Below are 21,827 nucleotides of genomic sequence, written 5' to 3'. Positions count from 1 at the left end.
CCTACCTGAGGGCGTCTGCTGATGTCTCTCCCATGTGGCCCTTGTGTGGAGGGGAGGACCCAAGGCCCAGCCCCAGGAATGATCCTACAGTCTGTGCCCCAAAGCCACCCCCTTCATCTCCATCTCCTGTCCCGAGCAGGACAGATGGCAGGAGCCCATACCCGGCTGGAGTTCCACAACATTGAGACGGGCATCATGACGGAGCGGCGTTTCATCTCCGTCGTGCCCTCCAACTTCATCGGGCACCTGAGCGGGCTGATGTTCAACGGCCAGCCCTACATGGACCAGTGCAAGGATGGCGACATCACCTACTGCGAGCTCAATGCTCGCTTTGGCCTGCGCGCCATCGTGGCTGACCCTGTCACCTTCAAGAGTCGCAGCAGCTACCTGGCACTCGCCACGCTCCAAGCTTACGCCTCCATGCACCTCTTCTTCCAGTTCAAGACCACGGCCCCCGACGGGCTTCTCCTGTTCAACTCCGGCAACGGCAATGACTTCATTGTCATCGAGCTGGTCAAGGGGTGAGGTGCTGGGCACTGCACCGCTGTCGAGGAAGTGGTCCCCTCCCCCTGCTGACTAGGATAGAGCTCCCCCAGCCACTGGCTGAAATATCTAATCCCCCCAAGCCACAGGTCAAGATTCCACTTGGGGACCAGCCACTAGCCAAGATGGAGACGCAGCACCCCTCTTCCACCTGGTGACTCCGCAGTTACTTCCTTGCCAGGACTTTCCCAGTTATATGTGTTCTCCGTTCCCCATCCTAGCTCAGGCCCTCCAGCCCTCTCTACAGGCAGAAGACAGGGCCATGTTCCTATGGCCTCTCTTGCCTGAGGAGACCCCATCCTACAGCAGCTCTGTCCTAGCCCCCAGAGGACCCTGCTGCCCCCACAGACCTCCCCCCGCACCAGCTCCTCTTCTGAGCCTGTCACAGGAGCCAGCTCATCTGTGGCCCTCCCCCCTCACATTCTCCCCATGATGGGACCTCAACCAGAGTCCTCTTGCTGTTTGTTCTGGGTCCGTCCACTATGGGGTCTCCCTCTCTACCCTTCGTCCCATGGCACTAGGACCCCTGCCAGCCATAGCTCCTCCTTACCCCGCCTTCCCAGCGCCGCCCCCACTTGACCCAGTGTCTCCTCCCTACTGTGGGGCAGGTACATCCACTACGTGTTTGACCTGGGGAATGGCCCGTCCTTGATGAAGGGGAACTCAGACAAACCAGTCAATGACAACCAGTGGCACAACGTGGTGGTGTCCCGGGACCCAGGCAACGTGCACACGCTCAAGATTGACTCCCGCACTGTCACGCAGCACTCCAATGGCGCCCGAAACCTCGATCTCAAAGGTGGGGCCTGGGGCCTCTGCAGAAGGCCTGGCCCTAGCCCAGATACCCCGCGACCCCAGCAAGATCACCCCGACCCGGGATGCTCTTTCACTCACGTGATTCTCCCTCTTTCCCCCTCATGGTTTCCATCTCTCTTTCCCATTCTCCACTCTGTCCAGCCTGACACTTTCCTGTCAAAGTTCTGCTCAGCTCTCCTCCGAGGCTGCCCTCTCAACACGGAAAGCCTGATCACGGGATGGCCTCACTCTAGAGCTAGGAGTAGGTGGCACAGGGCTTCTGAAGACCTCCTGGACCTCCGAGGTTGAGAAGCCTGCCTTGGTTGAGGGCTGGAGAGCGAATAGGGAGCTTGGTGTCCTGGCAGATGCCTCCCCCGGCTGGGGTAGGAGGGGGCGGTGGATGAGGGGAGGAGGCAGTAACAGTTGCTGGGGCCTTGCATGCTGCCCTGGTCATGCACCTCGGGCATTGGCTGGGCTAGCTCTGGGGACTTTTTTGGACCCAGGCTCCCTGGTGGGCTCCGTGTCCCAGCAGGGCCCCACATTCCCCAGCGCCTCTTCCATAGCTAGGGAAGCAGTCGTCACCTGCCCCAAGAACGGGTGGCTGAGAGAGCAGGGAAGGGTAGGGTGAGCCTAGAGGTTGGGGTGTTGCAACAGGAGTGAGGACGAGGCCCACAGCTTCTCCAGAGCCCATTGAGACAACGTGAGTGACCTCCTTCACACACCCAAAGCAGCTCTCAGCCCTGGGCGTCAGTGTGACTCAGACTGTTCAGGCTTGGAGAAGGTGCTCAGAGACCATTGAATTCACCCCCCTCTTGGAGAGGAGGAAACGCAAGCTTCAAGAAGCTAGATGGCTTGCCTGAGGTCACAAAGCGAGCTGGAGGCAGAGTTGGAACTAGTAGCCTTGGTCAGACCCTAGGCCAGATCAGGAGGCATAGTGATGCCAATTCTCCCTGCTCCCAGAAGGGGGCGATGTGTCACAGATAATCCAAAGTGGCAGCAAATCCAGGGGTGGACTAGGCTGGGCTTGTGTTGTGTTGAGACCAAGGCCAGGGCAGCGGGATTGACTCAGATCTTGCTGAGGCTCTGTACGGGGTGGCCAAGATTCCCGGGGGTTCAGGTGTGACGTGGCCAGGCAGGGATGCGTGGTTTCACGTGTCCTTGAGGAGAGCTTCTCCCCAGAGTCTCCCAGAGTCCCCAGGCCAAGCCCTAGCTGTGGGTGGAAGGGAGCTGGGCTTAGACCCCCAGGAGAGAACTCGGTTGGGAGAGGCTGGGAGAGGCCTGAAGGAGTTCTGGGAAGGGAGGGAGTGGGGGTGGAGGGGCTGGGGCTGCACCTCTATGAAAGGCCCTGATTACAGGCCGGAACTGGAATCAGATATGTGGGAGAGAGCTCCGAGCAGGTTCCTCCAGCTGCTCGCCCCCTCCCCCAGGCATCTGGGCTTCTCCGGGAGGGGAGCAGACAGATGGCAGAGTGAAGGAGGAAGGAAGAGGTGGGGGGTGGGGATGTGCAGGTCGCTGGATCGTTGTAAAGAAAGAGATGGGACCCCACAGGCCAGGAGGACCTGACAGCTGGATGCTGATGTCCTGGGAGGGGACTGGGGGCCGGGATGCCAAGGTTTTGACCCCTGTCCCTTTGCAGGGGAGTTATACATTGGCGGTCTGAGCAAGAATATGTTCAGCAACCTGCCCAAGTTGGTGGCCTCCCGGGATGGCTTTCAGGGCTGCCTGGCCTCGGTGGACCTCAACGGGCGCCTCCCAGACCTCCTCGCCGACGCCCTGCACCGCATCGGGCAGGTGGAGAGGGGCTGTGACGGTGAGTGTAGCGTGGAGGAGTTAGGGGCGAGCCGGCGGGCTGTAGGAGGCCCAGCTGCAGAGGCAGACCAGGGCGCAGAGTGGCCTTCTGGGAACCTGCCCCCCCACAGCTCTGGGGCAGGGGTACAGGGGAGTGAAGAGTCATTTGCCCTTCCAGTTGCTTCCCACCCTGGCCCCTCATCACAGTTCAAGGCCAAGCCTAGCAATCCTTGAGTCCCCCACCCCTCCCCACCCCCTCATCAGTACTTGGCCCCTTCAGCCTGGCTGAACTGAGAGCAGGCCTCTCGGCCTGGCCCTGAAGCTTCCACACATCCTGGGAGGGAGGGGGCTTGGCTGAGCAGGGGGGTGTTCCTTCCTCCTGCCTCTTCCAGGCCCCAGCACCACCTGCACCGAAGAGTCTTGTGCCAACCAGGGCGTCTGCTTGCAGCAATGGGATGGCTTCACCTGTGACTGCACCATGACTTCCTATGGAGGCCCTATCTGCAATGACCGTGAGTGCCCAGGAGGGTTGGCGGTGTTAGGGGGACATCCTGGCTCATCCCCAGCCCTAGGGACTACTCTGGGGGAGGGAGGGTCTTTGAGGGCCATGCTACTTGCTCCCTTCTCATCTCTTCTTGTCATGAGAGCCCAAGGGTACTGCTAGCCACAGCTTGGAGTCATCTCTTGGGCTTGTGCTGGATTGCTGCTGCCCGAGTTTCTGGGGCGATCTGTTGATGGATGGCCCCTCCTCATTCTGAGCTGGTGGGACGCTGCTCCCTTCACCCATAACCAAAGGTGTCAGCCTCTGTTGCTCTCCCCGTGTGATTTTGGTGATGGTCCTACATGCTGTACTCATAGCTCACACGTACACACTGTTGCACAGAGCGGGGGGCTGTTGTCGACCTGCACCCCTTTCCTCTGGTGTCCTCAGAAGTGTGCAGTGGAAGCCTGTTATTTCCTGCTCAAAGAAGGCCCACGCCCCGGAGGACAGGCTCAGGAGAGTCCCAGGAGGCCAGGCCGCTGGACAGCTGGCTTCTGGACACGAGTGTGCAGTTCCCTCTTTGCCCCCAGCTGCAGTGGTCCCTTGGAGCCACAAGGACACTCCTTTGTGTCCTTGCCTGGTTATTCTCCTCCCTGGCTGGGCATCTGCCTGCCAGCTTGCATACTGTCAGAGGCCCCTCCGCAGAGAGGGCGGCTTCAGCAGCATTTCAGTCCCCCGTGGTTGGTGGCCAGCAGCTGGTTAGGGCTTGGCGGAGGAAGGGCAGCCGGGACAGAAAGGGGGGCGAGGCAGCCTCCTACCTGAGGGGGCTGAGAGTCCCTGGGATGATGGGGCTGGAGGCAGCGGCCGGGGAGAGCGCACCTCCGCAGGCATCGCTCGAGTGGTCTTCCCTGGGATGTCCTGCTGAGAGAGCAGGGATGTGACAAGTCAGCTGCCTGGAAAAAGACACACATACACACACACGCACGCACACGCACACGCAGGGGGATGGGGCTTCTCCCTCTTACAAACATGGAAAAGGAGGCCTGGAGGGGTCAGTGGATTTCTGGAGGTCGTTAATAGTAGATCTGGGCTAAGAACGTGGTCCGTGCCTTTACCTCTGGGCCACACTGCAGAGGCTTACTCATCCGGGATAAACCTACTGCTTCCAGGGATTGGGCTCTTGGGCACGTCTTGGTTTTTCCTTCTCCTTTGGAAGAATCTCCAGCCTGTCTCCCTCGGCGCTTTCCTGGTGCTCTCAGGCACGGTCCCCCTGGAGTACCTCCACATCCCTACCCTGTCCTCAGGATTTTCCTCAGCTGACCTGCCTTTCTCTGTACCTTCTGAAGCCCCCCGACGATGGCCAGCTCAGGGGCTGCTGGGGAACACAGACGTGGTTGGGGCCGGGCATCTTCCTCTGCATCTCGCTCAGCCATGCACAGGAGATCTGGAGATGGTGGCAACTGCTGCTTAATAGGAACGGTCCCCACTGATCGCTTAGTGTTTTGTAGCTTACAAACCCCTTTTAATTTGTTCTTCAGAGCAGGCAGTGGGATAGAGACCAACTGTCCTACTTAACTGATGAGGAAACTGAGGCCTCAGTGGGAGGCAGGTCCTTGCCCTAAGTCACAGGGTGCCAGTGTTGGGCTCAGCTGGGACCCCATGGTGAGATGCCCCATGGTGGGCATTTCTTGCCCAGGGTGCAGGGGATCAGGACCAAGAAGCTCTACTGCCCATCATCACTCTACACTCCCACAGGGCAGAGCCTTCTGGAAGGGGGCATAGAGATGGATGGGGGTTTAGGGAGCCACGCCACCTTTCAGCAGGGGTGGGAAGAGAGGCCAGAGCAATTTCTCTGGGTTCCAGGCAGGTGGGAGGCAGGGAGAGTTGGGGCTGGGGAGCAGGGCACGTCTTGGGAAGTGTCACCATCCCTGAGCACTGGTCTGCGTGTCTGGTGGCAGAGTCTGAGCGAGCCATGGAGGTAAATACAAGGTGGGTGCAACCCAGGAGCTGGAGGGGCTCTGTGTGCTGCTCCTCTAAACGCCGGGCCTGGGGGACCTCTGAGATCTCTGCCCCTCAAGGGAAGGGCCAGAATCTGGGGGCTGGGGACTCTGCCAGGGCTTTCCCAGCCACAACCCCCTCTCCTCTCGGGGTTGTGCCTCCTCCTGCTTCTCCACGCTTGGCTCTGCTCCGTGTTGGTGCTGTCTCTCTATGGCTGGTCTTCTTGGGGCCCCACTGATGCACAAGGTCAAGCAGGCACCTGTTCAGTTTGCTCCATGCCTGAATGTGAAGGCCCTGGGGCACCACTGGGCACCAAGGGCCCTGCACCTGAAGAGAGGGGGGAGGGGGGGGATGGCCAAGGTGTCCTCAGAGGGCTGGGGTGGGGTGTGGAGCTGTCTGTTTGGGGTGTGGGGAGACTGGGATGAGGAGAGGTCCGATCTTCAGGACAGCTTTTCCCCACTTGTGGTCTCAGTTTCTCCATCTGTGACATGGGGACTACACGGGGGTGGGGGGCGAGTGGACCTCTGTGTCTCTTTACGGCTCAGGAGTCTGCTCTGGGAAGGGAAGAGAGAGATCAGAGGCAGAGAGCCCATCTCTGTGATGAGAGAGGAAAGTGGAGAGAGCATGACAAAGAGAATATGAAATGAGAGAGGAAGGAAGCTAGAAGGAGGGACACTTCCTGATGTGCGGCCGAAACCCGAGGGCTGAGGTTCCGGATGCGGCGCTCCCTGCTTGCTGCTCCGTCTTTCAGAGCGTGTCTCGGGCCTCCCCCAGGCAGTCAGTTCTTCCCCATCTCTGACCCTCCCACCCCGTCTGTGTCTCACCTCCTCACTTGCTCTGTTCATCTCTGCGGCCTCTATTGATCTCTTGCACACCTCTGTCTCTCCCTTCTTTCTTACCCCCTGTCTCCCCCCTCGCTCCCCACTGTCACCCCCTCCCATTCTCTCTGCTTCCCACTCACTGATATTGATTGGCCTCCAGGCGGTTTCCCTTCCTCTCCTCTCGCCACCAGCTCCTCCCTCTCTCTCTCTGGGACCATAAATTTTCTGCCGTCTCAGAGCTCTGTCGGTCTATATTCCAGGGCACAAACATGAGATGGAGAGGGCAGGAGAACAAGTCTCTGGGGGCCCCAGCCTGCAGTCTCTCCCCCCTCGTGGTGCCACGCATCACATTGGAGCCTCCTCTTGGGGGGGCCTCTGAGGACCCCCTTTCTTCACTTCTGAAGGGCTGGGGGCCAAATGGGGCCCTGGCATCTAGCAAGGTTGCAGGGCTGACAGCCCCAACAGAGGAGCTGTCCCGGGTCCTGACTGCATCCAAGAGCTGGGTGCAGCACGTGTGGGGCTCATAGTGACAGTTTTTGCTCCACAACGGAATTCAGGATCAATAAGTGGGAACCAGCCCTCATTCTCACTCCCCTTTCTCACGTCACCCCCTTCTTCTTGCCCTTTCTTCACCACATCTCCTCCTCACTCTACCGCACTGTTTCTTCGGCTCCTTCCAAGTCCGGTCTCCTCCTCCCTGACTCTTTTCCTCCTTCTCTACCCTCTGCCTCCCCCTCACACCCTCTCCCCCTGTCCCAGTAGAGCATCATCTCACGGAGCCCAGGCTGATGTGGGTGCGGAGGTGGCATCCAGATGGAGGGAAAGGAACCTGCCTGAACTTACCTCTCGGGCTATGACAAGTGCTTCCCAGAGGTCCCCAAAAATCTACGGGGCAGATCCCGGTGGAGGGGTACCTAGAAGGAGAAATGGCTTCCTCAGCTGGACATAAGTGGCCCAGGAAGGGTTTTGGCCCAAGTGGGACACTCAGTGGACAGATGTCCTGGACCCCTCCCCCCCAGGGAAAGGTTGAGGCTGGGGGTGGGGCAGAGGAAGTGGAAAGGATTGGAGGAGTCCAGGAGGGCTGTGGGAGGGGGGAGGGGGAAGGGGTAGGGGAGCACCCTTTTGGGGAGGTGGCAAAGAGCCTGTATGTGTGTGGTGTGTCTACTCTTGAGTACCTCTGAGGCTCTGGGTGCATTGTATGCATATGGGTGACCCTGTTTTTGGAGGGTGAGCTGGGAGGAGGTGTTTGTTGGCCGTTCATTGCCTGTTACCAAACACGTAGCTATGTGCACATGTGAGCACGTGTACACGCTCGGCTGAGTGTGAGTTCGTGAGCACATGTGTGCATGTATATGTCTGAGCCTATGTGTGCGTGCACGCACACTGGTGCCTGTATGGGCACGTGGGTGTCTTCAGACCCAAGCCTGTCCACATCCTAGCGTGCACGTGTGTTCCGAGGGGTGCGTGCGGAGGTGGCCGTGGCCACGTCTCTGCGCGCTGGACCAGCGAGCACTATTGGGGTTCGTCCAGGTGCGGGGGGAGGGGAGGAAGAGGAAGAGAAAGGCCTCTCTTGCTAGCCTCAGTCCTGTTCAATTATTCAGCAAGGCCCCTTCTCCAGAGGGGGCGGGAGGGGAGCGCGCGCCCGGGCGCGCGGGAGGGGCGGGGCGCGCGCAGAGGAGAGGCGAGCGCCGAGCCGGCTAGCCAGGTGCCGCGCGGCGGAGCTGCCCAGCGCCGCCCGCAGATCGGGAGCCGCTCTGGTCCCTCCGCCCTGCCCCCTCCTCCTCCCGCGCTCCCCCTCCTCTCCCCTCTCCACTCCCCTCCTTCCCTCCCTCCCTTTCTCCCTTCCTCGCTCTCCCTTCCAGCCCTCAGCCTCTGCAGCAACACTCCGCTGCCTCCATCTCTCCGCTGGAATCTCGCGGGCTCGCGCCTTTCCTCTGCTCAGCCCCGCTCCCCTCCTCTCCTCTCCCCTCCTCTCTTCCCTTCATTCCCCCCTCACCCGGATTTGCTTCCCTTCCCCCTTCTCCCGCCCCCCCCCCCCCACCCCGGCCGCTCCCTCCTTTCCCCGGGCCTCGGTTGGGCGGCAGCGGCAGCAGCGGCGCGGCCGGCTCTGGTCTCCGTCCGTCTCCCGCTTCTCTCCTCCAGTCCCCCTCCCCGGCTCGGTTTTTCCGCAGGATTTCCCCCGCTCTCCCCTCCCTGCTTGGTCCTCGCGCCTCCCCTACCTCTCCACCCGGCACCATGCCCCCTCCCCCGGGCGCTCCCCCGGCCTTCTGACGGCCCTCTGCGCCGCTCCGACCCCGCTGGGATGCGGGGAGACCCTTAGCTCCTCGCGATGGACCCAGGCGTTCTGGACCTTGGCGTTGCCGCTCCGCGGACCCCGGATTCCCCGGCGGGATCCAGTTGATTTCGTTGGCTCCGGACCGAGGCTTGGGCTCTGGTTTTCCTTCTCTTCACCCCTACCCCCCTCCCGGGGCTCGGAGCCGGAGGGGGGCTTCGCGGGGCTACGCAGCCCCGCGTCCCCGCCCCCGGCCATGGGGCTGTGAGGCGGCCTCCCCGGGCCGAAATGCCCCCCGGGGGGAGCGGGCCGGGGGGGTGCCCTCGCCGCCCCCCCGCCCTGGCCGGGCCCCTGCCGCCGCCGCCGCCGCCGCCGCCGCCACCACCTCTGTTGCCGCTACTGCTGCTGCTGCTGCTGCTGGGGGCGGCCGAGGGGGCCCGGGTGTCCTCCAGCCTCAGCACCACCCACCACGTCCACCACTTCCACAGCAAGCACGGCACCGTGCCCATCGCCATCAACCGCATGCCCTTCCTCACCCGCGGCGGGCACGGTAAGTGGCGCTGCTGATAGCGGCCGGCCGGCTGGCCCCCCGGGCCTCCGTGTGCGCGGCCCTGGCCCGGCGGGCCGCACCCCAGCCTGTGCGCGCGAGGCCCGGCCCCTCTGCTTTGCGGGCCCGCTCCCCTCACCTACCATCTTCGGCTCTCATCCTCTCAGCCCCACCCTCGCCTCTCCATCACCCCCCGCGTCCCTTTATCACCTCGTTTCTGTCTTCATCACTTTCATTCCTTGCCTCGTCCTCACCTCCTTGTCCCTACCTCTGGTTTATCACCTTCCTGGTTCGGTTACCCCCTCACTGCCCTATCTCTGCCCTTTTATCCTCTCCATCCAGCTCTCCCTTCTGGGTTTCTCTTCCTCATCACCTCCTCCGTCTCTGCCCTTATCATTTCTCCATCTGGCTTACCTCCACCTCTGCCTCCCCATCACCTTCACATTGCTGGTCTAGCATTTCTGTACCCTGTCATCTTCTTATCTTTGTCCTCCAATACGTACCCTCCCATGTCTGTCCCATGTATCATCTCTGCCTCTGACATGTCCTATCTCTTCCTCTTTCACCTCCTCATATCTGTCTCTATTTCACCTCTGTCCCTCCAGCAACCTTCCTTCTTTTCCCCTTACTGTCCTTCCACCACCTCCCGAACAATCTCTCCCGAACTCACTCCACTGTCCCATCATCCTCCCAGCCTCCTTCCCTTCATCTCCGGTTTCTCCCTTCCACACCTCTGCATCTCTGATCCCCAGCATCTCTCACCGCTGTAGCCCTATTGCTTGGAATTTATGTTCCCCCAGCCCAGTCTCCCCTTCACCTCCCATCCCAGTTTCCCCCTCACCTCCGGTCTCAGTCCTCTATCACTTTCCACTTACTATCACCTCTTATCTCAGCACCACACAACCTTCCATCTCAAAACCCACTTCACATTCCCTCTCAGACCCCATCAGCTTCCATTTCTGACCTCGATCACTTCTCACTTCTGCCCTTCATCACCCCCCATCTCAGTCTGCTCATCACTTCATATCTTAGACGCCTATCATTCTGTCTGCCATTCTTCCCATCTCTGTACCTGCCACCTTCCATCTCTGTCCTCCATATTCTCTGTGCCCCCATCACTTCCCATCACTGCACCCGTAACTTCCAATCATTGTACTTCCATTACCTCCATGTCCATCTCTCTTCACCCTTTATTTCATTTCCATGTAAAACCCCATCACTTCCCATCTGAGTCCTTCCTTCACATTCCATCTCTGAGCTCCTGTCTCCTCCCATCCCAGAGACCCCATCACCTGCTGTTTTAGTCCACTCATTACTTCCCTTCTCTGTACTCCACATCACCTCCCATCTCTGTACCTTGCCATCACTTTCCATAGGGGTTGTCCCCCATTACCTCCATCTCTGTACCTCTCTCACCTCCCATTTCTGTACCTCTCTCACCTCCCATATTGTACCACACATCACCTCCCATCTCTGCACCTAATCACCACCCATCTCTGTACCTCATCACTTTTCACCTTTGGCCCTCATCTCAGCCCTTCATCACCTCCCATTTCTGTATCTCCATATCTGTCTTCCCATCACTTCCCATCTCTGTGCCCCCATCACCTCCCATTTTGGTACTTTGACATCTCCAAGCTCCCATCACCTCTTATCTTGACTCCCATCATCTCTCATCACTGTGCCCTCACCAGTTCTCACTCTGTACCCTTGTTGCCTCCAATTTCTGTGCTTCCATCACTTCTCATATCTTCACTCCGTTTTTTTCCTCTCTCATCTTCCATGCCTGTATCTTCATCACTTCCCATCTATGCCCCTCGTGACCTCCCATTTCTGCACTTCTCTGCCTCCTCATTATTGTTCTATCTCTGTCCATCCTTACTTCCCAATCTTTGTTCCCCCGTATCACTTCCAACCTTTCACTCCCTTTTCTATTCTTCTTCTCTTTCTCCTACTTCATTTTCCTCTCGTTTTTCATGCCTTTACTCTCTCTTCATCCGCTTCCCAGGAGCGGCCCTTCCAACGCTCCTCTTCGTTGCTTTCTTGTCTCTCCCAGCACTGTCATCTAGGCTGTCCCAGCTGGGCTCCTCCATGCACTGCTCTCCAGGCTCTCGCTCTTCTTCCACTTCCCTCCCCACACCTTGCTCCTGATCCTAACTCCCTTTTTCTCCTCCCCACGAGCTCTCTGGTCCTCTTTGCTTTCCTCCCTCCTCTTCGTTGTCCACCCCCCCCCCCCCCAGCTCCCTTGAGGCCCAGTGTTGCTCCCAAAGGGGCCTAGATAGGACATGGCCTTTCTGGGCAATGAGGAGAGGCGTGAAGGGGCAAGATGGGAAAGGGGAGCCAGGGACATTGGGGGAGAATATTGTGGGGTGAACGAGAAAGGAGGTGAAAGAGGAAGGGAAAGGGCAGAGGAGCTGGTCCAGGGGAGATGAGCAGATTGGAAGGAGGGGCCTGGGAGCTGGCGTGCCAGAGGAAGGCTCAGTAAAGGAGCTGGAGTCAGGATGCAAAGAGCTGGGTGAGAGGGAGAGAAAATGGAGGAAAGAGCATGGGGTGGGTGGGAACCTATGGAATGTTGGCCTTGGGACTGCCTCGGAGATGGCCACCCCTTTCCTGTGCAGAGGAGAAAAACAGCCCCAAGAGGGCCCATGGTCGCCCAGTGCCACATGGAAGCAGAGGAGGAGCTGGAGGGCACTGCAGGACAGTGATGGAAGGTGGTGGGAGACTGAGTGGAGGAGCAGGCAGGTGAGAGGAAGGAAGAGGGTCAAAGACAGAGAGAAGAGTAAGCAGGAGGCCACCTGGCATAGCCAGGCCCCAGCTCTGCTCACCTTAGCCACAAGGGGAGGTGAAAAGACAGGCTTCTCTTGGGACCCCATGCTTGGCTAGAGAAAGAGGCCAGCTTGGGAGACCTTTCTAGGCCAAGGGAGACCTCTCCTCTCTGCCCCAACGTCTCCCTGGCATCCCCCAGGTTGAGAGGGCCTCTCTTTCTGCACCTGCTTCTCCACTTCCCTTCTCTCGGGTTCTCCCTGCATCTCTCCCGACCTTCCTTCCCTCCTTCTCTTCATTCTTTCCTCCACTTACCCTCCCACCCCACAAACCCTCCTGTTACATAATATCCTACCGACCTGGCAGACACCTATTGACACTCCTGCACCTGATGTGGGTCTGGCCATGGGAGGACCAGGACACCTGAGTCCTAAAAATGGCCTGAGGAGGTGACACTCTCCTGGTCCTTGACCCCGATTCTGGGTTCAGCCCCCGAACTTTATTTCTGGTACCCTCTGTAGCCAGGAGCAGAGGGGTCAATCCCAGCTCAGTTCTGAGTTGACAGCTTCCAAGGATGCTAGACTCATCTCTCCAGCTTATAAAGGGGGCTGGCATTTATTTCGATTCTGGATATGGGTGTGTTAACTTGGATTTCTGACTGCATGGTTCGTGGCCAAGAATGGGCTTCTGAATTGAGGGGATGTTGTTCTGAGATTCTCAGTCGAGAGAGAGAGCTGAGCCCAGGGATCTGGATCTGTGGAGATGCTCCTGGGTTGTGAGGGTCCACATACGAAGAGCTGGTGTGGGCCGTGGGCACCTGGGAAGCTTCTCTGGCTCTTGCAGGACATTCCTCCTCTCGAGACTGTGGATCTGTCAGAAGGGTTTTGTCATGGCTGCTGATGCCGCAGGGAGACAGGCACATGGAGGGTCTGCACACAGAGCTTTAACCACACGGGCGGGCGTCACTGCATGGGGGTTTTCACAGGGACCATTATGTTGTTTGGGTCTCGGTTAGCTAACCATTATTCATGGTTGGTTTTTTTGTAGAATGCAGGTGTGTGGGAACTGTATGGAAGGTTCTTGATCATTTAGCCTTTTACTGGATCAGTGAACTTCTGGGTCTAGGAGGCATTGAGGGGACCACGGTTGGGTGTAGGCAGAAGGTGCCAACCTGGGCCTCTGGGGGGCGGGCCCCTGTGCCCGGGGCATGTTGTGTCCGGCCAGAGGCTCTCTCCCTGGGGCTTCAGGGGTGTGTGCCCCTCTGAAATGTGCACAATGGAGCTCACTCGCGTTTGCTGGGGAGGTCAAAAACGATGGGTCGGGACCCCTCTAGGGCATCATCCTGGGCCTTGGCTTTAGCTCCTCTCTTCCCCACAGCCTTCCTGGAACCTTTCAGAGGTTCTAGATATGTCCTGAGCTCCATGGCTCCGTCCCTCCCCCCGGGGATTCCAGTGGCCAGGGCAGAGGACAGCCTGTGGGGTGAGAGGCGGGAGGCGCCTCCGGAGCGCGCGGCGGCCAGGGAGGGACCCGGCGGAGCCCCGCCCCCGCCCGCGTCCTCCCCACCGCGAGCCCCCTGCGCCCTCCGGCCGGAGCGCGGTGCTGGGGAGAGAACTGTCTCCCCAGGGTAATTACTGCCGCCCCAGTCCAATAAACCATTCATCCTTTACCTCTTCTGCCCAAGAAGTGTCTCTCCACCCCGATGCCCCCGCAGGGTGATAAACGCCCTCGGGCTTTAACAGGCCCGCCCAGCGTAATAAACTGGCTGCAGTGTGAGAACAGCTGGCAGTCAATCCCGGGGGAGGCCGGCGAGCAGCGCCTGGGCTGGGGACGCGGGAGCCTGGCGGGCGGTGGGCGGCCTGCGCGCGGCCGGCCCGGGGGCGGGGACGTGTGCGCCCGGCCCGTCCTGCGCGGTGCCAGCCCTGCCCTCGCGCCGCCTGCCCGGCCTGCCTTTGTGCGCTTACCGCCATGTTTCCCGGCCGCCCCGCCGCTCCCGTCGGGGGTCTGCCGCTCCACACTGGGTCTTTGTGTGCAGCTGGGTGCGTCGCCGCCTGTGTGTGGGTGTGGGGTCTGTGGGTGCGTCACTGGGGAGTGTCTGCCATCGGGCCTGGGGCTTGGGGCTTGGGGGGGCCGGCGCCGCCTCGGATCCCTGCAGCCTCACTGCCCAGTGGGCATGTGCCTCAGGCCCTCTCTGCGCTGGGGCAGGGCTCTCTCCAGGGTGATGTGCTGTCTGGGTTCGTGGGGTGGGGCACTTGAGGCAAACGGGCCTCTTTTCCCCTAGACCTGGGAGATTTGGGAGGAGGCGCCGGGCAGATGGGGTAGATGGGGTTTCCTTGCCTGGTCTGGGGGACCAAGGAACCGTGTAAGCCCTTCCTCCGTCTGATTGGGAGGCCTGGAGCCCAGGGGGTGAAGACGGAGCAGCTTCTGGGCAGGGAGGCCGGGAGGGGGTGGTGTGTGGAGGAGGGTCAGCATCTCAGCTCCCCTGGCCCCCCCAACCCCCAAATTTGGACGTGCAGCTTGTGAGTGAGTGGAGGGGGAAGGGAGGACCCCGGGTATTACGGTTGCCATGGAAACAGCCGGTTTTCCTGAGTGCTGCAGTGCTGGGAGTGGAGAGAGGTTACTGCTGAGGCCTGCCCTGCCTGCCTTCGGGTCCTGCCCTTTCCAGGCCGAGAACGAGAACGGCCTGGGGTGGGGGTGCGGCTCCCGTGTGCCCCGCCCCCAGCCAACTTTCCATCCCGGGCTTGGGGCCCCATCCTGAGGCTTTAACCCTCACCGCCAGGCCTCCAGGGCCCCCAGGTAGAGAGGACACCTGGGTTTGGAAGGGGCTGAGCCAGGCTCTATGTGCTGGGGGTGCTTTCTCAGCAGCATGCTGTGGTGACTTCCAGGTGGTTCTTGCCCCCTGGCCTGCCTAGGGGGGATCATCTCCCCTCTCTGGCCCTGCCTGGGGAGATGGAGGGCAGTGATGACAAGTGCCCTGGGGAACAGCTCCTGCGGCCCCTCCCCCAACCCCGTGCTGGCCTCACTGCCCCTCTGGGACCCAGGCAGCAGCCTCCACTTCTCCCCTCAGCTCCTCCTGGGCCTGCAGATGGTGCCTCCCTCCAAGGACTCAGGAGTCCTCTCTCCTTTGGGGGCCTAGGAGCTTCCTGGGAAAGAGCCCCCTTATCCCTGCACTACAGTGGGGCTCCTGAGTCCCTGAGGTGAGGGACCCCAAGGTGCACCAGGGCCCGGCCTTAGTGTTACCAGGGGGGCCGCCATCTGGGTAGAGCGGGTCTGCTCCTTGGAAGGGCCTCAGGCTCTCCTGAGCGGGGAGGTCCTGCCTCCTGGGCTCCCTAACCCCCCAGGCCTTCCATCCCCACCCAGGGCTCTCCCACCCCCAAGGCCCCACTTTCCTCTCAGCCTACTCCAGGCTTTGCCCTCAGGCCCCATGTGCCTCTCTCCTTCTCTCTGGATGAGTCTCCCCTGAACCCCTCTCCCCCAAGAAGTGCTTTGAGAGGAGTCGTTAGTGGCTAATTATTTAATTAAGCATTTTATGAATCTCATCTGCTCTGTTTGGATTCTAAAGAATGCAAGATTGTTCTCTCCCCTTCTCTGAAGGGCCCAGAGTCCTAGTCCTCTAGGCCTCCCAGACAAGGCTCCCTTCCTGGAAACTGGGTGACCAGCCCCCCACCCCCACCCTAGCCAGCCTGCCCCCCACCCCCAGGGAGCCCAGTCAGCCGCAGGAGGGAACGTGGAGACTAATGGGGTTTATTTTGGGGCTGAGATCGTTAGGGACCTCACACCGCCCCCGGCAGCCGGATGGCAAAGAGGAGACAGAGGGGGGAGAGGGGGTGGGGTGGGGGAGGGCAGGAGAGTGAGCCTTCATCTCTGGCTCCCACTCTCCCACTTTCTCTCACCTACACCCCTCTCTGTCCTTCTCTGTCCATCTGTCTCTCTGCCTCCTTCCTCCTCTGGCTGTGAATCTCTATGCCCCTCCCCATGTCTGTCTCTTCTTTTCTGGGCAGGGCTCCAGGACCCCCCTGTTTTGGAATCTAGGCAGCCCCCTAGTTGGGAGCCGAAGCTGGGAGTCCTGGGCAAACTGGTTTCTGGGTTTCCAGGGGCTTGGGAGGGGGTGGGGACAGGTGTTGGAGGGGCGCCAGCCTGCAGGCTATGAGTCAGAGCTGAACGCCCGCCTCATCCTCTCGCCATAGCCTGGGGCTCCTTTTGCCTCGGTGCCTGCTCAGCTCTAGCCCCACAGAAGTGTACACCCTGAATCTGTCACCTCTGCCAGCCCTGGGAGAAGTCGAGCCGGTCCAGCCCAGGCCCCCTGGGTCCTGCCTGCCCCCCCCGGCGGTCTTTCCGGTCCCCTTGCAGCCTCTCTGGGCTCTCTCTCTGTGTCACTCTCTCGATTACCTCTCTGTTTTGCTGTAATTAAAGCTAGAATTCTTGATGAGGCAGCTACATCTGTCTGTGAGCGTGTATCTGTTCTTACTCGCGCACCCGCCTGCCAACTGTTCCCGAGGGCAGCAGGGCCTGGTGGCTGCTGTGGGTATCACAGCCGAAGCCGTGCACCCTAAATCTGGTGTCTGGGGGCTCCCGTCACAGCCCCGAGGACCTGCTGATCTTGCCCTCCCGATGTCATATCTCCGTCTCTCCCTTTCCTTCTCTCTGCAGCCGGGACCACATACATCTTTGGGAAGGGGGGAGCGCTCATCACCTACACGTGGCCCCCCAATGACCGGCCCAGCACGAGAATGGACCGCCTGGCCGTGGGCTTCAGCACGCACCAGCGGAGCGCTGTGCTGGTACGCGTGGACAGCGCCTCCGGCCTCGGCGACTACCTGCAGCTGCACATTGTAAGGACCCAGGGCCCAGCTCCCGACCTCCCAACCTTCCTACCCAAATCCGCTCAGTCCCTCATTGCCATGGACCAGCCCCTTGAATCCTTCCCTCCTGTGGGGAGCCCTCAGGACCTCCGTTCCCTGATTCCTGGAGTTCCCTGCTAGGTGGTTCTGCTGCCGAGAGCCATTCCCCTCCCGTTATTCAGGAGACAACCAGAGTCACCCCAGCTGATCTGAAGCTCCCCAGCTCCCCATCCCTGAGACCATCTGTGTCTTCAGATCTTCCCGAATGCCGTCAGGGGCCTCCTGGAGCCCCCCAGGCCATTCTCCTGCAGCCTTCAGAAATGTCCCACGTTGTGACTGCCCTGGGCTGCTGCCTGCTTGCTCCTAGACCACCCGGGGCAGCCCACTGTGTCCTGCGCCTGCCTATTCCTGCCCCCCTCCTTCAGACCTGCCTGCCCCAGAGCAGCCTACCCTTGCTTCTCCATCTTGCCTTCAAATCCTGCCCCTGCCTCTGTCCTGCCCTTGACCTCTGTTCCCATGACCTTTGCTTTCCCAGCAGCCCCCTTACCCTGCCTGCCATCTCTGGCCGTGCTCACTCCTCTCTGACCTCTTGGCCCAGCTCCACATCCCTACCCTGACCTTCGTCCCACCCAGCTCTGCTTTTCTCTGCCCAGCTCCTCCTGGTGCTGGCTCCCCTCCTCGACCCCTGCTCCTCCCAGGGCCTGCCTCTGGGCCTCCCCACACACCCACAGCTCCCTCCTCACTGCTTTCATCCTAACTCTATCTTCAGGCGGCCCCTTTTCTTCTCTGACCCTTTCCCCACCTCTGGTCCTGTCCTACACCCTTCCCCATGGCCTCTGACCTTGCTCCGTTTCATTGCTTCTCTTAGCCTCTTCCTGGTCCCCTCCCTACTGCCTTATCCCCTGGGTCTCTGACCTCAATCTCCATTTCCACCTCTACAGCCCCTTACAGCTGCCTCCCCACCCCCGCCCCCACATCCCGAGTGCTGACCCTGGCTGGGATCCCAAGCTGGGAGGGTTGAGCAGGCTGGCCAGGCTCTGTGTGCTGGAAAGGTCTGGGTGGGGTGCCCTGGGCTTTGAGGGGAGCAAGGAAGCCAGGGGAGAAGGCTTGTTCATTTGAGCCCTGGCCCCGCCCCATCTGACTGGGACCGTGGCTACCGGCCCCTCCTTGCACAACAGCTTTTCAGGGTCCCATGGCTGCACACGCCTCTCCCAACACAGGGAGTGAAGGAAGGAGGTGTGAGGAGAGATGTCCTGTGGGCAGCGTGGAGCTGGAGTGGAGGTGGCAGCTGAGGGGCGCTGGGCGGAGGAGGCCAGGTCGGGAAGCGTGTGGGAAAGGGGTGTGGAGCAAAGAGGAGCCTGGGAGCTCTAGGCCCGTGTGCGCAAGACAGATAGTGTCTCTGCCTGTAAGTGAGAGACGATGTGGCCGTGGACGGCACACGTGGCTTGTGTGTGACAGAGTGGGGCTGGGTGCACTGTTGACTGTGTCAGGAGTGACAGTGTGCCTGTGGGGGACAGTCTGGTGGCCTCTGATCAGGTGTGTCGCTTTATATTTGTCTTTCCTGGTGAAGTGGTGTTTGCTGTTGTTTCAGTCTCTGGACCCGGGAGGCATGTGTGACTGTGTTTCCGTGTCCTCCTCTGGGAGTGGGGGCCTCTCTGCCATCTCCCCACAGTCAGGAGAGACTATGGGTGGCTTTGGAGAGGATGACCTGGGTTTGAGTCCCAACTCTGCCACTTCCTTGCTGTGTCCTTGTGCCTCAGTTTCCTCATCTGTGTAGTGGCATGATAAGAGGACAGAGGGACGCTGTGACGTTTTCACGAGATCTGTATGTGGAGCACTCAGGACATTGCCCAGCCTGTAGGAAGCACTCAGGGTCAGCTGACATCCTGATCTGGACGTATCGATCTGCGTGTGTTCTGTGTCTGCATCTTTGACATCTGTGTCTCTGTGCCTGTAGGTTTAGGGTTCAGGGTCTCCCCAGTGCTGAGGAGAAAGGGTAGGGGGATCAGGCTGCAGGGAGAAGGATGCTGCTCCTTTCCCCTCCCAGCAGCTGCCCACAGGCCTCACCTGTTGCAGGGTCATGGAGGAATGACGCCTGGTGCCCGGTGCTGCGGAGGGTGGGGGGCGGGGCTGGCCCTGAGATGGGGTCCTGGCGAGGGTGGGGGGCCCTGGAGGAAGGGTGGGAGCCACGAGAGATGCCAGCTCTGAGGGGAGAGTTGGGCATGGATGGGCTGAAGCCCCTTGGGGCAGCCCCCAAGCCCCCTCCTCCCCTGGTGACACATGAGTTCCCCCCACAGCGTCATTAGCGGCTTTCAGAGAGTGGGGAGGCGGCGGCAAAATAAGAGAAGAGCAATTTGACGTTTCTAATAAAGCGTCGCTCCACTTTGCCAAATTAATTTTGACTCCCATAATTATTTGCTGTAGGAGCGGCCGCGTGCTCCCCACCGCCGCCTAATGAGGTAATTGGGGAATTAGGAATTAATGACTTTAACAGAAGTGACAACTGACTTCACGTCGGGAGCAGCTCTGGGGAGCTGCCTCTCCCCCGGAGTGCACGGCTCTGAGCTCAGCTGCCTCCTAGGAAACCCAGGTGTCCTGCCTTCCAGCTCCTCTGGCCGGCCCTCTGCCACCTGGCAACCAGGTGCATCTGCTTCTTGACCACTGTCACTGCCCGGCTGAGCCTCCTGGGGAGAAACCCTCAGAGGCGTCCAAGGGGCTGACACTATTCTGGGTGATGTTATTGCTAACAATAGTACTGAGGAGCGTCGGCTGTTCCTCTCACGCGCGTGGGGAGCAGATGATCACCCCGTCTCCCTGGGACGTTGTCAGTCTGTGGGTGGTGGATGGGTGGGGATTGCTAGTACTCTTTGTTAGGCAAGCCTAGCCTCAGTTTCCCTGCTTTACTGCACCTGAGGAGAGATGCTGCATGCATGTATGGTTCTGTGTGTGTGTGTGTGTGTGTGTGTGTGTGTGTGTGTGGCTTTCCCAGGTTCTAGGAGGGGGAGAACTGAGCCCACCCACAGGTGGGGAAGGGACTGGGCGTGGGTCTCCACGTGAGCCACAGCTGCACACCCTGCCCCCCAACTCTCTCTGCAAAACCCCAATCTCTGCCCCATCTGTGAGCCACCCCGTCTCCACCCCCAGTGCCACCAAGCCACTTGGCTCCATCGATGCAGGAGGTGGCAGCTGAATGGTTCCTCATGCCCAGGCCGGACTGGGGCAGACTTTCAGGAAGACCCCAGGAGTGTAGTGTGTTCTGTGACGATCTGGGTCTCTGTGACTGTGTGTGATCCAGGGGGCCTGAGTGACCTGTGCGGGTGTCTGTCCTGTGTGGGGGCAGGGGTATGGGGACTCAAGAGGCTGAGTTCAGGCTGCTGGGAAGTGCAGAGGGACGGGATAGGGGCCCCGGCCTAGGGCCGAGTGCGCCTTCTGCTGGCTTCTTTAGACCGCTTTGGTCTCCAAGGTAGGTTGGCCTCAGCAGCCTCTCAGATGCTCCCCCCACCTCCAGCAATTTGAGTCAGGGTCTCTCCAGACTAGTGGGCAAGGGGGAGAGAGTACTGGCTTTGGAGGCAGGCCAGCTGGGGTTCAAATCTGGGGTTCTTTCCTTAGGAGCTGTGAGACTTTAGGATGTTACTTAACCTCCCTGAGCCTTGCTTCCACCTCAGCATGATGGGGATGCCATAAGCTTCCTCAGAGGGTTGCTATGGGGATGAGGAGAGCACGCGTGTAGGGTACCCACACAGGGCCTGGCACATTTTAGGGGTTCAGTGTGACCCTCCTCACTCTGGCCATCAGTGACGGGACTCTTCCTGGGCTGGATCCTGGGTGGCCTCTGCAGGTTCCCCAGGCAGGTCCTCTCTGGAGCCTGGTCCAGAGGCTTGCTCAGACTGACTCTTTGCTCCCCTTTCCAGGCCTCAGTCCTGTCTTTCCTCTTCCTGTCCCTCCCTAGCTCCCGGCCCCATCCCTCCCCCTATACCCACATGCTCACCTTTCCTTAGTAGATCTAACATAGTTTGTCCTCGATCTCTATCCATACCTGTCACCCCCAAACACGTGCACCTCCACCCCCATAACTCCATGGGGCCTGGATGAGGTGCCAGGAGAGGCATGCAGATGGCCTGGTGTAGGAGCCCCTGGGACCTGCTCAGTGCTGGGCATGTAGGGGAGGAGAGGCTTGAGGCTGGGGAGGTGGGGTGGGGAGGGAGAGGCCAGACCCTCCTCAGGCCTGGGGCCCGCTTCCATGGATTTCTCTGTGGGTCATCCCTTAGGGAAGCCTCTGCCCTCTGTGCTCCCGGCTGGTTTCCTGCTTGGTCCTGCTCATCCCCGTCTGGGGCCTGGGCTCAGTGGCCCTTGCACTGAGTACATGCCCTGTAAACGTGTGAATATTCTGATTGAACCAAAAGGTAAGAGGCATGTGGGGTTCGTGGAAGCGCTCCCAGCCCAGGCGCTGCACCCCACGTGGCTTCCCCAACTTCTCTGAGCCTCGGGTTACTCCCTTGCCAGGCCACCGCCTTGGGCCCGTGAGAGTGTCCAGTAAAGACACGACTGGGAGAGGTGTGTTGCAAGGCTGTGAAGTGCTGTGGAGCTGGGCCGGTGGTGGTCACAGCTATTCTAGGAGTAAACCTTTGCTCCTTCCTGGTCGCTGACCTCTACCTCTCTGTCCCCAGGACCAGGGCACCGTAGGGGTGATCTTTAACGTGGGCACGGACGACATTACCATCGACGAGCCCAACGCCATTGTGAGCGACGGCAAATACCACGTGGTGCGCTTCACTCGAAGCGGCGGCAACGCCACCCTGCAGGTGGACAGCTGGCCGGTCAACGAGCGGTACCCGGCAGGTAGGCTGCGCGGGCGCGCGGAGGAGGCGCGGCGGGAGGGGCGGGGCGCGGCGGGCAGGGTGGCCTCTGATAGGAGCGCTGCTTGCACCGGGGCGGGGCTAAGCGGGAGGCTTCCGACCGTGGGCGGGGCGGGGCTGCTGGA

General features: G+C 60.3%; 1 protein-coding gene across 34 annotated transcripts in view; it reads left to right on the top strand.

The window, feature by feature from the left end:
- The window catches only part of NRXN2 (neurexin 2), a 106,926-nt gene that overhangs the window by 62,192 nt on the left and 22,907 nt on the right, over window positions 1-21,827 (top strand). For 30 of the 34 annotated variants that reach the window (XM_044762348.2, XM_044762345.2, XM_044762347.2 and 27 more), the window contains 6 exons: window positions 140-521; window positions 1,152-1,342; window positions 2,975-3,148; window positions 3,519-3,638; window positions 16,656-16,837; window positions 21,514-21,685. In XM_044762348.2, the coding sequence (XP_044618283.1) occupies window positions 140-521; window positions 1,152-1,342; window positions 2,975-3,148; window positions 3,519-3,638; window positions 16,656-16,837; window positions 21,514-21,685 (1,221 nt within the window). Of the gene's footprint in view, window positions 1-139; window positions 522-1,151; window positions 1,343-2,974; window positions 3,149-3,518; window positions 3,639-8,474; window positions 9,249-16,655; window positions 16,838-21,513; window positions 21,686-21,827 lie in introns of those variants that run through there. The other 4 variants (XM_070488106.1, XM_070488103.1, XM_070488104.1 and 1 more) reach the window with 3 other exon arrangements.

The sequence above is a fragment of the Equus asinus genome, chromosome 17 (genome assembly GCF_041296235.1).
Source record: "Equus asinus isolate D_3611 breed Donkey chromosome 17, EquAss-T2T_v2, whole genome shotgun sequence".
Classification (NCBI taxonomy): domain Eukaryota; kingdom Metazoa; phylum Chordata; class Mammalia; order Perissodactyla; family Equidae; genus Equus; species Equus asinus.
The sequence above is the reverse complement of the archived record's forward strand: the minus strand, read 5'-3'. Positions and strand labels throughout refer to the sequence as shown.